The 15409-nt window shown below is 32.7% G+C and overlaps 2 protein-coding genes across 4 annotated transcripts in view; one reads left to right on the plus strand and one right to left on the minus strand.

Moving 5' to 3' along the window:
* Positions 1–1360, plus strand: part of LOC149575752 (peter Pan-like protein) — a 46561-nt gene extending 45201 nt beyond the window's left edge. The window contains exons 10-11 of the mRNA XM_089815544.1: positions 605–759; positions 884–1360. Coding sequence (XP_089671670.1) covers positions 605–759; positions 884–1164 — 436 coding nt within the window. The 3' untranslated portion in view covers positions 1165–1360. The remainder of the gene's footprint in view (positions 1–604; positions 760–883) is intronic.
* A 13055-nt stretch (positions 1361–14415) lies between these two features.
* The window catches only part of LOC149575753 (uncharacterized), a 47041-nt gene continuing 46047 nt past the window's right edge, over positions 14416–15409 (minus strand). Inside the window, exon 4 of one of the 3 annotated variants that reach the window (XM_089812263.1) lies at positions 14416–14592. In XM_089812263.1, the coding sequence (XP_089668389.1) occupies positions 14467–14592 (126 nt within the window). In that variant the 3' untranslated portion in view covers positions 14416–14466. Of the gene's footprint in view, positions 14850–15409 lie in introns of all 3 variants that reach the window. The other 2 variants (XR_016359711.1, XR_016359710.1) reach the window with 2 other exon arrangements.

Here is a 15409-nt window from a genome sequence, read left to right on the forward strand (position 1 = left end):
GTAAGTATTCTTTAAGTACTCTCATAGTCAAATAATAAGCCTGTCAAAAGATGTGTGGTTATGTTGGTTTCCTTTCTGTGCAGCACTTATTTTTTGAGACATAAAATCCATATGGTATCATGCGCATTTGTTTTCTAAATGTTTTGATGCCAAGGAAAACTGCCCATGCCAATGTGTCCCCTAGAACAAAGAAAATTGATTTTTTACATTAAAAACCCAATTCACTGAACAATTAGATGGTTGAGATTTAGCTATCATTAAATTTTATTGGTTATTTCCTGTTTTTCCTTTATTTTGGTTATATTTTGGACTCTAGCTCTGTAGTTGCCAATATTTATTGGAGCCATTGGTCTTCCTAGGAACCTGATGTTGAACTGTTCTAGAATAACAAGGTAAACAAGTAGAGAGCATTTGTGGTGATGATAGCAATAGGCTAGAATTATTCATGTTTGCATCCATAAATTTGACAAGTAATGTACAAAACTAGCACTGGCATCTTTGTTCAAGTACATTTAAGCATATTTTCTTTGCAAAAGGATATTATGTGGATCCCTGTAATTTTGAATATAAGATTTTAATTGATGTATTGGATGTGAAAATGTAGACTTGCCAAGCAAGCATTGAAGCAAAAGTCAAATAGAGCAAGTCAAGCTCCCATGGAATTTGAGGAGGGTGAGGGCGAGGGTGAAGAAAATGATAATAAGGACATTGATGATTCAGAGTGGTATCGCCGGGAAGTTGGTGAAGAACCCGATTCAGGTTATTTTATTTTCTCTGTCATCCGCTCATTATGTTTCATGCTTTACAATTAATAACTTTTGCTAAATGCTCTAGCCGTAGTTCAATTTTGTGTTTTAAGCATTTTCATGGTTCTTTTGTGCAGAGTTTTTAATGGGTGTTTCCAGGTCGCAAGATAGAAATTACAAAGGATATAAAAATAAAAACACAAAGCAGGGAAAATATAAGCAGTCTGGAAAGAGCACTGCTAAAACGGATAAGCATAAAGAGGGAAAGTCAAGCAAGAGCATGCATTCTGGCAAACCAAAGGAGGGGGGTTCTAAAAAGCATTTCGGTCAAAGTATTGCAGATAAAATCCTGTCTCAGAAGAGGAAGAGTTCTCAAGGATCTGCACATGCAAATAAACGGAGAAAGGGAAATAAATAGGGACTACTAGGATTTCAGGATTCCATCAAATTCAGAATTGTAATTTAATATGTTTGAAGCATTGGTCATATGAACTTGGCATTTTGATCCTGTATTTGTGGCTCATCAACATTTTCTTTATGATTTGTCACTTGGATTTTGATAAAAACAATGTTTTATGCACCGATTCTGTATAAAATCTCTCTATGTTTTAGCATTGTGATTTGGTATTGTTTTTAATTTTACTTAGGAATTAGAGGTATATTTCAATATTGAGTTTTGATGTTTGAAGATGGAAATTTGTTGAACTGCCCATTGTACCTGCACATTTGATCAGAATTTGCTTATGCATGCAATTAAAATACATTTGTTATATTGTTTTTTCCCTTCTAACAATGGTAGATATTTGCTTATGACATTTTAGCTACTGGAGACAGAGAACAGTAACATTATTTACAGAGTTACCGGAAACTCCTGTCGTCCTTGGGCTAGTAACTCCTGTCGTCCTTGGGCGCTCGTATCCCTGTATCCAATTTGGAAACGTATCTGATACTGCCGGATACATGTCAAATATTGAACCCATGTCTGCGTAAAAAACTTGATTTTCCAACCATGCCAAATACTATGGGGTTTGATTTTTTAAAAGATTTGACGTAAATCTTCCCAAATTAGATTGCTAAAAAACTTAATTAAAACAATTTTTTGAAAAATGGTTTAAACAAAACCTGCACCAAATGAGAAAGACAAATAAAATGTTTTTCTATTTCAGCAACTCATTTTATGGGTTATCTTCTAATGAAACTCTAGTATGTTTACATATTGTGAAGTGTTAAATTAATTCATAAATGTGTCAATATTGCTTTTTAAGTAATGAAATTCTCCTATAATAACTTGATGTTAAATATATGTTTGTGTTATTTATTAATGTTGTGCCCTACTGTATCCATATTGATGGTCTTAAAAAATGGCCGTATCCGAACCCAATACCTTGTATCTGTTTTGTATCGGTATCCGTATCCATGCAATTTTGATTTTTTAAATGTGTCTTGGTTGTTCAGTAGTTGTTTTTGATGGGTAATGTGTGTCGGTTGTTACGCATGCGTAGGTGGTCTCAAGCCTATGGTTTGAACACTGTTGCTGTTTCAATGATTTCAACTTTGTAATTTTTTCTGAAGTGGGGAAGGAATTGTGAAGTTGGTAGAGAACCTCGGTAAGTGCTAGGCATCTACTAAGATGAATTTAGATTTGCTCATTACAATAATACTTTCCAAAGTTGTTTGCACGGTTGCACATAGTTCATAGACTCTCGGGACCTCCCACGAATTTGCCAAGATTTGAGGGTCTCATGGTTGCCATGAACTTTTGAAGTGAGGTCACAACTTTTTAGGACACAAAAAGATGGACTTCAGTTTTTATTTTGTTTTGGTGTGGTGTGACAAGTTTAAGTCTTTGGTTGTTGAGCTCATGTGAGTCCCAAGTTTTCATACCATGCCATTCTAATTCATTTTTCTAGCTTAGGAAGTAGGTAACCAACACATTATTTTTCCAACACTAAATATTATATATAAATAGGTGTTGTACACCTTGTAAAATAAATGTTTATTATTATATATTTTTATTTACTATAGATTTGCACCTAGGAGCACCTAGACAAATATAGAATTTGTTGAGATTCATTTTAAAATATTTTTGGGACAATTTGATGTTGTAGTGTAATATTATAATTGTTTAAAATTAGAAAAATGAAAATGAATAAATATTAAGTGTAGAGTCGAGGATTGAGGTAGAACATAGTTTTATTATGTAATTTATATTATACCAATTGGTAGTTTTATGTGAGCTTTGAAGACTTTTGAGGGCTTTTACGAGTTTATTGTAATATTTCTTTGTTGAATAATACATGGATGATGGATGCTTTTGAAGGCTAAGTTTATATCTCAAGAGGGGTTTTCCATGTTATATTTTGTGGCATGTTTTGTGTGGGTATATTGAATATTCTCTTAATTTATCATATGGGTTATGTATCAATTATTTTGTGAGTATGTTGGTATTTTCTTGTGGTTAAAGATAGTGTTGAGACAAATGATGGTTTCAAGAGAAAGAATGAGCATTCATTTAGTATTGGATGAGTTAATGGTCTCTTAGATATCTTGATGAACATTCTCATTTGTCATTCTTGGTCATACTCAATTTATGTACTTGAGAGGTATCACCCATCGCTTCTTTCATGTGCATTATGTTTATGATCTTTTATGGATAATCTTGAACTATGAATATATTGCTAGTTATGGAGGATTCAATTTGAAAGATGTTTGACATTGGTTATCGCCTTGTGCATTTGACTTGTTATTATGATTGCATTCATTTGGCAATTGAGTTTTGAAGATATCACCCATTTGGCAATTGAGTTTTGAAGATATCATTCATTTATGTACTTGAGAGGTATCACCCATCGCTACTTGAGAGGTATCACCCATCGCTTCTTTCATGTGCATTATGTTTATGATCTTTTATGGATAATCTTGAACTATGAATATATTGCTAGTTATGGAGGATTCAATTTGAAAGATGTTTGACATTGGTTATCGCCTTGTGCATTTGACTTGTTATTATGATTGCATTCATTTGGCATTCCTTGAATTGGGAATGGTATTGGTTTGACATTGAGGCTTACATCCGTGTTAATTACATTGTATATGTTACTTATTTGGGGTTTATGGAGGAGATCATACTAACATACTTGTCTTTGAAATCTGTATGGAGAAGCACATGCTATAGGTTTTAATTTCCAATGTTTCTATCTTTGGTCTTTGTTATCTTTCTAGATGTTTGGTTTTATATTACATCAAATTTGAAATTGTTTGAAGGTATATGATCACTAGTTTGTGTTCACGTGTTGTCATTTCAGAGACTTGTTGTAAGAGGTATACTTGTAGGTTATTAGTTTACATGTTATGCATCTTATTGTGGATAGTCCTTGATGTTGCATGGTTATGGTTTCACTTTCTATGTAATGCCATTAGTGAATTCATTTTAAATTTGACATTATCCATGGAGTCAGAACTTCTAGGTGCTTGTGTGATGGGATTTGCACTTGGAGCCTATAGTTGCATGTTACAGGTTGTATATGTTGATGATCTCAGACCCACTTCAATGTTTGGTATACCTTGGAGGTATGGATAATTGGTAGCATTGATGCTAGTACCGTTTCAACTACAAATATTTCATTTCTTTATTTTTAGGATATCACATGTGATAGGACTTATGGTTTGTTTTTAGCGGATTACGTGGCTTTCTTTGTGGATGACCACATATGTATGTTTTTGATTAAGGAAAATAGGTTTTGAAGCGTGCTTGAAACCCTTTACAGATCCTATAATTTTCAAAGAAGCCCAAACTTAAAAACAACAAACCTTAAATGAAACAGGTCGCCCAACAAAACAACGTGACCAGGGTGGCCTCACAGATAACACAGTGCTCTACTACCACCTAAACAAGTTTTAAACGAGAACCTGAAATCCCATGGTTACAAAAGAAGACATTTAGTCCCGAACCATGTCAAACTACAAGACAACAGGCCAAAGAGACCAAGATAACCAAAACAAAAAGGGATGAGTGGCAATGACACGATTGTTTGGTGACAACTTTGTTTTTGTTGTAGGTTTCTTGATGGAGCACATGAAGTAGTTTGATTCATCATGGTATATGTGCTTAGAGGGAGTATTCCCTTGTTCATATTTGTGTCTACTTATTGACCTTTATGCAATGAATGCAATGGGATAATGTTGGAAAATTTTTGTCGTACATCTTGTGTAATGTCTACTATTGTACAATTTTTTATTATAATGTATTTGCACATAGGAGCACCTCGATGGTCAACATGTAAACATTTCTTTTGGACTATTCTTGAGGCTATTGATGTATTGTAACATTATTTTATAATTATTATTTTGGATCGATAAACGACTGAAGCCTAGATTAATTATTATTATTTATTGTAATTAATTTTTTTATGTGTCAAGCAAATTCAAACCCAAGACCTCCCATGTGAAAGGCTCACAAGTTACCATTGTGTCGTAGGCCCTTGCCTACATTATATTATAATTAATGTTATTATTTAATATTGGAGAAAGGAAATTATAAAAGTACCCAATATTAAATGTAGGGTCAATGGGCTAGGTGGCACATGATTTTACATACAACTTATATTATACAACTTGGTGGTTTTATTGGAGCTTACTTCTATAAAAGTAACCATAAAGATAGTAGTTTCAAGGTATGCTATATTTAACATTTGTTAAGGTCGAAAGCATAAGAGATGAACGAGCTAAGTATTTGTCACATGGATTTTCATTGATAGTTGGGGTTATATAGGTTTTTATGTATGTACAATTTTTCTAGGATATGTCTTGTGTCCTTTTTTGTGGGTGTATTGTCTATTATTTTGCATGTAAATTATGAACACTTATTTAATTGATTTATCATGCAAATTATGTAAAAAATTGTTAGCTTGACTAGAAATTTCCTTATAGGAAATACGATTTTATTTTTAGTTCATGGAATAAGATTTAAGTGATGAGCTTATAAAAAGTATGATACAACATTCATTTGTTAGATATAATCTTTGAGTTAATTATATGTAGATAATTTGTTTATGATATCTTCTTTACCTTAATTAGAATGTCTTTAAGATAAATTTACATGCTATATCTCGTGTCATGGTTTTTGTGGCTATATTGACTATTCTCTTAATTTATCATGTGGTTTATGTATCAATTGTTTTGAGTATGTTGGTATTTTCTCGTGGTTAGAGATAGTGTTTATACGAATGATGGTTTCAAGAGAAAGAATGAGCATTCAATTAGTATTGGATGAGTTAATGGTCTTAGATATCTTGATGAACATTCTCATTCCTCATTCTTGGCCATACTCAATAATTTACCTACTTTAGAGGTATTACCCATTGCTTCTTTCAGATGCATTATGTTCATTATCTTTTATGGATAATCTTGAGCTATGAATGAATTGCTAGTTAAGGACGATTCAATTTTAGAGATATTTGTCTTTTAAATCTGTATGGAGAAGCACACGCTATACGTTTTGATTTCCAATGTTTCTATCTTTGGTCTTTGTTATGTTTCTAGATGTTTGGTTTTATATTACATTGAATTTGAAATTGTTTGAAGCTATATGATTGCTAGTTTGTGTTCATGTGTTGTCACGTGAGAGACTTGTTGTAAGAGGTATACTTGTAGGTTATTAGTTTACATGTTATGCATCTTATTGTGGATAGTGCTTGATGCTACATGGTTATGGTTACACTTTCTATGTGATGCTATTAGTGAATTCATTTTTTATTTGACATTATCTATGGAGTGAGAACTTCTAGGTGTTTATGTGACTGGATTTGCACTTGGAGCCTATGGTTGCATGTTACAGGTTGTATATGTTGATGATATGGGACTGATTTGAATGATTTGTATGTACCTTGGAGGTATGGATAATTGATAGCACTTCCTTCTAGTACCATTTCAACTAAAAATATTTCAGTTGTTTACTTTTGGGATATCACATCTGATAGGGCTTATGATTTGTTTGTAGAAGATTATGTGGCTTTCTTTGTGGATGACCTCAGATGTATGTTGAGTGGAAATGCCATGATTGTTTGGTGGCAACTTTGTTTTTGTTGTAGGTTTCTTGATGGAGCACATGAAGTAGTTTGATTCATCATGGTATATGTGCTTAGAGGGAGTATTCCCTTGTTCATATTTGTGTCTAGTTATTGACCTTTATGCAATGAATACAAGGGGAGAATGTTGTTAAAATTGTGTTGTACATCTTGCATAATGTCTATTATTGTATTATTTTTATTATAATGTTTTTGCACGTAGGAGCCCCTCGATGGTCAACATGTAGAGATTTCTTTTGGACTATTCTTGAGGCTGCTAATGTATTGTAACATTATATTATAATTATTGTTATTATTTATTATTGGAGAAATGAAATTATTAAAGTACCCAATATTAAATGTAGGGTCAATGGGCTAGGTAGCACATGATTTTAGCATACAACTTGGTGGTTTCATGGGAGCTTATCTCTATAAAAGTAACCATAAAGGTAGTAGTTTCAAGGTATGCTATATTTAACATTTGTTAAGGTTGAAAGCAAAAGAGATGGAGGAGCTAAATATTTGTCACCTGGATTGTTCATTGATAGTTGGGGTTATAAAGGTTTTTATGGATGTACTATTTTTCTAGGGTATATCTTATGTCCTTTTTTGTGGGTGTATTGTCTATTATTTTGCATGTAAATTATGAACACTTATTTAATTGATTTATCATTCAAATTATGTAAAAAATGTTAGTGTGACTACAAATTTCCATATAGGAATTAGGTTTTATTTTTAGTTCATGGAGTAAGTGATGAGCTTATAAAAAGTATGATACAAAATTCTTTTTTAAGGTATAATCTTTGAGATGAATTAAATGTAGATAATTCGTTTATAGTATCTTCTTTACCTTAATTAGAATGCCTTTAAGATAAATTGCATATATTGTTCATTGCATTTTATTTACTATTTCTATTAACAAACAATGAATATTGCTAGTCACGTTTTGATGACTGAACAAACTTAGTTTTGATAGGCTATTCAAGTGTTTTCTGTCTAACAAGGCTAAGGAGACTTTGGATCATTTGCTTCTCAATAGTGAATTTTCATAGTCTTGTTGGAAATTTATTTTATGTACGTTGGAGTGGCAAGGTCCACTACCACAAGTTGTTATGGAATGGATATATTCATGGTTCATTTCGAAAGAGAAATCCACATTCTCTGTTATTTGGCAAAATGGTTCCTTCAACAATTTTCTAGGAGATTTGGAAGGAGAAAACTGAAGAATCTTTCATGAAAAGGAAGAAAACGTATCCAAATTATTAATGAGATTGGAGTGGGTTACATCAAAATTATTAAGCAACACAACATCTCAAATTAATGTGAATAAGTTCTCATTCACCCAAAATGATCTTAGAATTCAATATAAATGGCCAATGATCAAATTTAAGCATGTTCATGGGCCTTTGAAGGTTCAACCTCCTTTTTCAATTTCTCAAAAGGAGGACTGGAAACCTCCAAATTTTGGGTGGACAAAATTCAATTTTGATGGAGCATTTAGAGGGAATCTAGGTCTATCCAGGGATGGATGTGTGATAAAGGACGATCAAGGAAACATATAGATGATTGGTGCTAAAAGGTTTCCAATTGTAACAAATAATGAAGTTGAAGGAGATTTGCAAATCATTATAAATGGAATAAAATGATGTAGCAGACACGCTCTCTAATGTTGGAGTCACTTTACTCAACTAGAGTAATGATGAGCTACTTGAAGATTTTAGGGTATTGATAGAAATTGATTTGGATTGAATTTTTTTATAGCCTTTCAAGGACATTGGTTATTAGTATATTTATTTTTAACTATGGTGCACATGCCCTTTGGTCTAAGATATGTCACAGATACATTAAAATCATTATCAAAGGTGTCTCTTTGCCTACAATAAATTAATGATGGTGCAACATGGTGTAGGTTTAGACGTAGTGTGTGATGACATCACTACTAGAGATTGAAACACATTGGAAAGAAGCTTAATTTGTGCTAAACCATACTTAATTTAGAAAGAAACTTAATTGGAGAAATTATCTCCTACTTATCAACTTAATTTGTGTTAAACCCTGTGGCACTGTTCATGAGGACGACTTGTTGAGGAGAGAAAATGACAAAGGGGTAAGGATGCAAGACAATTTTTCTCTCAACTCACCAAACCAACTACCAACGATTAAAGAGGAAATCATTGTGTGGAGGTGGCAAAGTGTTTTCAAATTTGACGATGACATAAGAGAGAGGACCCGATACTTGACTTCATGCTTATCAAAATCCTATGTGCAAACTTCAAAAAATGACCAATTTTTTTATAGCAACTTACTTGGTAAGTTGTCTGCTTATAACTAAGGTTTCAAATCCACATCATCAATTATGATGTCACATCAACATGTTTTTTGCCAAGTTGTCCAAAATAGGCCAAATAAAAAGTGAGACCACTGGTCGTGCAAAATGTTGATGTTATGTAGCTTTACTCAAATAAAGTACATCAAGATACACACACACACACACACACACAAAAGTTTAATTATGATAATAACATACATGTTCCGTGAAGGGACATGTCTATTGTCTCACTCTCTTATTAATATAATGAGGAGGATGCAGTTGGAAAAAACATGGCATTGCTTAGTACATTTGCAACGATCCGCAGAAGATCAAGATGATATCAAAGCCAATTGCAAATGTAGAAGATAACATAGTTATCGTGGCACATATCACAAAAATACATTTGCACTTGCAAAGTCTAAAGAGTATAAATGGAATAGGATGATACAAATTATAGAGGTTATTATACATACTGCAAAGTGCATACCGAACACACTTGCCCACAGGAAGATTGATCAAAGTTGACCAACATCATTGAACATATATACATGAATAGTGTGTTTGCAAATCGTTGGTGATCTCTGTTGATGATATCTTGTGACTTCCACTATGGATATCGTGGCTCAAGGATCACATGCTAGGATATCAATGACCTTCGCATATCGCCAATGACTTTTTGGGCCACCCTTAAACATCACACACCAAGAAGAAAATTAAACTTGGAAAAAATAAGTCAACTTTGACTATTTAACACTTTTACTCTTGGAATGAAGCTTAGTGTGTGATGTTTAAGCCATCTGACTTTGTATAACCCATGTCTCTAATAGATCATTGTGAAGTGGTTGATTCTTCCAAATGTGTGTGGGTTTCTCGGAGGGTGTGTGCAGATTAGAGGGGATCATGATTTGTTGGGATAACTCCCTACAATGCTTGATGGATGCTTGGTGATCGATTGCCAGTGTGTGATCATGATCCATGTTGCTACAGAGAGGCCGACAATGGAGCTATTTGAGCGAGAAGTGGCACAATAGGATCTGACTGGCATTCCAAGGGAGCACAATCAGATCGTCGATTGGTTATGTACAAATCCAAATGTTGACAGTGGATCATATCATGTGGGTATTGATGTCCACTCCATCTTCTTTGATGAATAATCCCACAGTTACCCAATTCAAACCAAAGAGAAATATAAGAGCAACAACTTTAGAATGAAGACCTTGGAACATTGGTGAATAAGCAAAAAAAGAGTTCTATATGCCTGAACAACAAATTGACATACCCCGCTAGAGAGTAAGTCCAATCACCATTTAAAAGGACTGACAACATCGATTAGAGAGGATGACACATGAGAGGGTAAAACTAAGAAATGAAGATATAATTCAAGGGTCCGGACTCAGACATTGGTCTATATCAAATTGACTAACAAAAGATACAACCAGAGGTGTGTTTGTACAAATCTTCCAACTAAGGGAATCAAGGTTTAGCCAAGACCCCAAGTAGTCAGACAAGAAGTGTCATCCTCCATGCGACATGCATAATAGGAAAACAATGTCATCGTGACTTGGAATTGAAAAATAAAAATAAAAATAAGAGGAAGTTATAAATGTTGCCAATGGTAGGAGAATTACGGGTTAAAACAGAGGGCCACCTTTAAACATCACACATTAAGGAGAAAATTGAGCTTAGAAAAAATAAGTCAACTTTGACTATTTAACACTTCTAGTGTTGGAATAAAGCTTAGTGTGTGATGTTTAAGTTGTCTGAAAACAGAGAATAGAAATTACTTTACCCACACTGTCACGTAAGACAAAGATAGAATGAAATCGACAATATGGAAGATGTAAGAGACGTGATATTTGCGATAAATTTAGTTTTAAGGTAACATTGGAGCCCTCGATCGAATATATGAAAATGATCAACACAACATTCAAGAGGTCATTCCTGCCATTGACCACCACGAGGACTAGTGGGGCAAGTATAAATATTTGTTTTTGACATTTGTTTAGTTGCCATATCAATATGTGGGATATTATAGTTGAAAATATATATGTTCCGTAAAATGTAAATATGTTGCATAGAATATTGTGAATTTTTCTAAATAGACAAGTAATGTTTATTTAAGAAATAATTGATATATTTTTAGATCAATATAATATATTAAGTATAAAGGTGAAAGGGTTAAAACAATTATTAGAAGACCCTTTACATTAAAAGAAGAAAATATATGCAATTTACATTTTGGAAGGAAGAGAGGTAAAGATGGAAGGATATAAGAGAATGTTCTTGAAAGGAAAATAGGGAGATTGAGATTCAGGGGGAGCCTTACATTTCACTAGAGTCAACTTTGAGGGAGCAGATAGAAGAAATGATTCAGTCAACCTTCGGTGATCTCGATCATATTGATTCAGAGTGAGTAAACCATGTTAAACTAGATTCTCAAGTGATCAATAAATTGTAGCAGTCAAGAGGACTATGATTCATGAATATATACCTCAGGACTATGTAATTTTAATGGGCCTACCCCCTGTGCACATCATGAGGAAGTGACGACTTCCAATTGATGTCACTTGTATTTGCAGAAGTTTTTGAAAGGTGACAATTTTACAATAATTTAATTTTCTATTATGATGGATATCTTACAATGTTTATGTAGATCATGATAGATTATACTTTGCATGGCGGATGTTTATAGGGTACACATTATGAGAATGCGTGTGCACATACCTTATAAACATTTTTTAGTACATAGTGAATGTAATGCAAATTGATGTTCTAGAGGCCATTACACTTAGTACTTGGTGAGTATCATGCAACCTGATGTTCAGGAGACCATTACTCACAATACTTGGTGAATATCTTGCATCTCAACATTCTGAAGGCCATTAGTCAAAGAGTATTTGGTGAATATCATATATTGTTATTCTACAAACCAATACTTATATGTGATATCAAAATGGTGAATATCACATGTTGATATTCTAGAGACCGTTGCCTTATTGAGTACATGGTGAATATCAAATGTTGATATTCTGAAGGCCAATACTCAAAGATATTCAGATTATATTACATAGAGGTAATATATGGTCATGTGTTTATCCTCCCTACCTAAGAGGGAGTGTGTATATATATATATATATATATATATATATATATTCTCTCACTCTCTTATAAATATAAGGGGGGGTTGCAAATCGAAAACACATACCACATATATGGCAGTGCTTAGTAAATTTGCAGCGATCCTCAGAAGATCGACACAAAAAGGGTACCCATGTTTGCATAGGTGATGTGGAATCACATCATTGGTTGCTTTCTAAAACTAAGGGTACATTTCATTCAACTTTAAACTCACAATTATTAGCACAATATTGCCAAAAAAGTTGGGCATTAAGATACTAAGTATGGATATTGAATTAGTAAGTGTGTGTATCAACTGAACAACTCCTATCTAAACCATTGGAATGCACTCAAATTACTGAGTCCTTTCCCCTATTCTTGGGTTATATTAGCAGAGTTACTGTGAGTATTTGAAGACATACTTAAAACAGAGGAAACATTTGGACACATTATTGTTGTTATTTGTATGGGCTCTTCAATTAGGTACCAAGAAGGCGACATTGAAAGCAGTGCACTCGTGCATGAAGTCACAGTGGGTGGGTGAGATGATTCAAGGCTAGGTTTAGTCAAACCAAGGGTTAGGATGACAACTAGTAATTTCTCGTGACGTGTTTAAGTTTGGGCAAAAGCAGGGAATTTCAACCATTTATCATTTGAAATTCTTCCAAACTGAAATAAAAACAAATTGAGAAGGCTAGGGGTAGTTGGGAGGATCTTTTGTTGTACTTGGTGGAAGCAGAGGATGAAATGGAATGATTTGAGAGTGAACGATGAAGGAAGATGAAGTTCTCTCGAAGTAAATCCATTGCTAAGCTTAGGCCAAATGGCATTGAGGAGTTAGTCAAGCGAATTTGGGAGAGGAAGAAGGGGAAAGTCAAGATGTAGAGTGAAATTTTCATATTGAGGGAGTCCAAAGAAGAAATGTTAAACTCAAGGGTATGATGAACACCTTTATTTTCACCTGGTCTTTGTTCACTTTATCAAGATGTTTTAGTTTTCTGGTTGGACAACAATTTTGGCATGTTGGGCTTGAAAATATGTGATGTAATATGTTTTGTTAAGATAATCTAAGCGAGTATAGTAATTAATAGTGTTAATGGTATGTAGAAGGTTTTGTTTGGTTAAGTTTAATGTTGTAATCAAATGGATCTAATATGTTTTTATGTAAAGAGAACATGGTTAACTTTGTTTGGATCAAGATTAGGATCACGATCAAATGAGCCAATTCAAGTGGCTTATATGTATCTTTTGCTTCAAATATTAATAAACTATTAATATCGAATTAAGAAAACTATTTAGTCTTATGAATAACACATCTTAAAACTAAAAATATTCTTTAAATGAATTTGTAACTTAAATTTTCGAAAATATAATTTTTTAAATATTTTAATCAGTTCTTATCCATATATTTTTATTAAAAGTGGACTATTAATACAAAATATAAGCTTGATTATCTTGTCAAGAAAAAATACTTAATCGACTCATCTATTTTTTCAGACCAAAAAAATCTATCAATATATTCTTTTTCTAGTTTAGATAAATGATTAAGACCAATGTATATTTTAATTAAATAAAATTTAAGCTTTATTTTGAAAATACATATTAAAAAAATTAAATCCATGAACTAAAGTTAAGTTATGAATATATAAAAATATTCAAGGAAGTAAGATACATTAACTATGTAAAATTTGATGTCCCCTGTAATTTCATTTTTCAAAATTTTATCAAATAAATTATAGTGTCTTTTTAATTAAAGTAAATTCAAATAAAATGTTATTTTATTTTTAAAATTACAAACTTAAATATACTTTCAAAAAATACATTTTGTTAGTTTAAATCATTTCAAAAAAAATTGGATGAAATTTCTAAATAAAACAGTTTTAACCTTTATAATTTATAACAATCTCATATGAATGAGTTACAGCAAAATTCTATAGATGGAATGTTAGATGAAGGCATGAACACCTTCAAAGTTTGGAAGATACGAACCTACTCTATGTTAGTTGAATATTAAAAAAAAAATGCAATATTAATAGAAATAATATTTAATACCCAAATATTTCATTTACCTTTCAATGCAAAAGTAAATTACATACACCCATTAAAGATATGAATAAGCAGTGAATGCGCGACACCAAAAAAAATAGAGTAAATGCAATACACAATGTGGGCAATGTTCTTTATGCAATTGAAGGCAACTAATATTTATATTTGGGTTCAGACAGAATTATTTGCAGACCTGTAAATGTAGTAGGGACTTGCACAATTCATCATTTGATTCAACTATTCCCAGCTTGTGGGTTTCATATAAAAGCTTGTAGTTTTCAACCGCCATTATGGCAACAAATGGATTCTGAAGTGGAATACCACAATAGTTATTTCAAATTCTGTACATCCCATGATATAATCATGGGAAAGGATTGAAATATTGACATTGCTAATCATATGAAGAATAAGTAGTTTATAGGTTCTCAGAATGGGACTTAAATACATTATACACAATGCTAGAGTTATCATTTACAAACAACAAAGAAATTATCATTAAACGAAATGCTCAAACTTACTCCAATAATGTCTATGTAGGACACTGCTCTGAATTGCTTCACTATCCTGAAAAAAGTCAAGTTAATCAGCAAGAAACCAAGAAATTCATCAAAATGATCATATACTCGAGACATGTCTAGAACAATAAAAGAAAGACAAGTTGAAAAAAGAAGTATCAACCTCAAAAGGGCTAAACTAATCAATCATCCATTTTTTATAACATATGTGGTTCTCTAAAAAATGTATGGACTTCAAAAAGACAGAACCCTATTTCAAGTCGTATGCAGAAGTTATGGCCTACAATGATTTTGTTAACGGTAAAGGGGAAATTTCATTACGTTATCAAAACAACTTGTCTTAAAGGGCAGTTTTGTAAAAACAGAGGATTTATTTTGTCGAGGGTAGGTTTCATTTCAGCCACCTACAGAATGTACTGGTTTTGTTAATGCCAACTACATAATGTGGCAATTTTGTCATGAGAAATCATATGGGAAAAGTAACAAACAAAATATATCTCTTCATTTTTGAGACACCTGAGCATCCTTTGATCAATGATAACTGAAAAGATGTTTTAGCATTTATTTATATGATGCAACACTCATTTGATGTAATGCATGAGATAGAAT

This window comes from Cupressus sempervirens, chromosome 2 (assembly GCF_028749045.1).
Source record: "Cupressus sempervirens isolate cs-2001-9-10 chromosome 2, ASM2874904v1, whole genome shotgun sequence".
Lineage (NCBI taxonomy): Eukaryota > Viridiplantae > Streptophyta > Pinopsida > Cupressales > Cupressaceae > Cupressus > Cupressus sempervirens.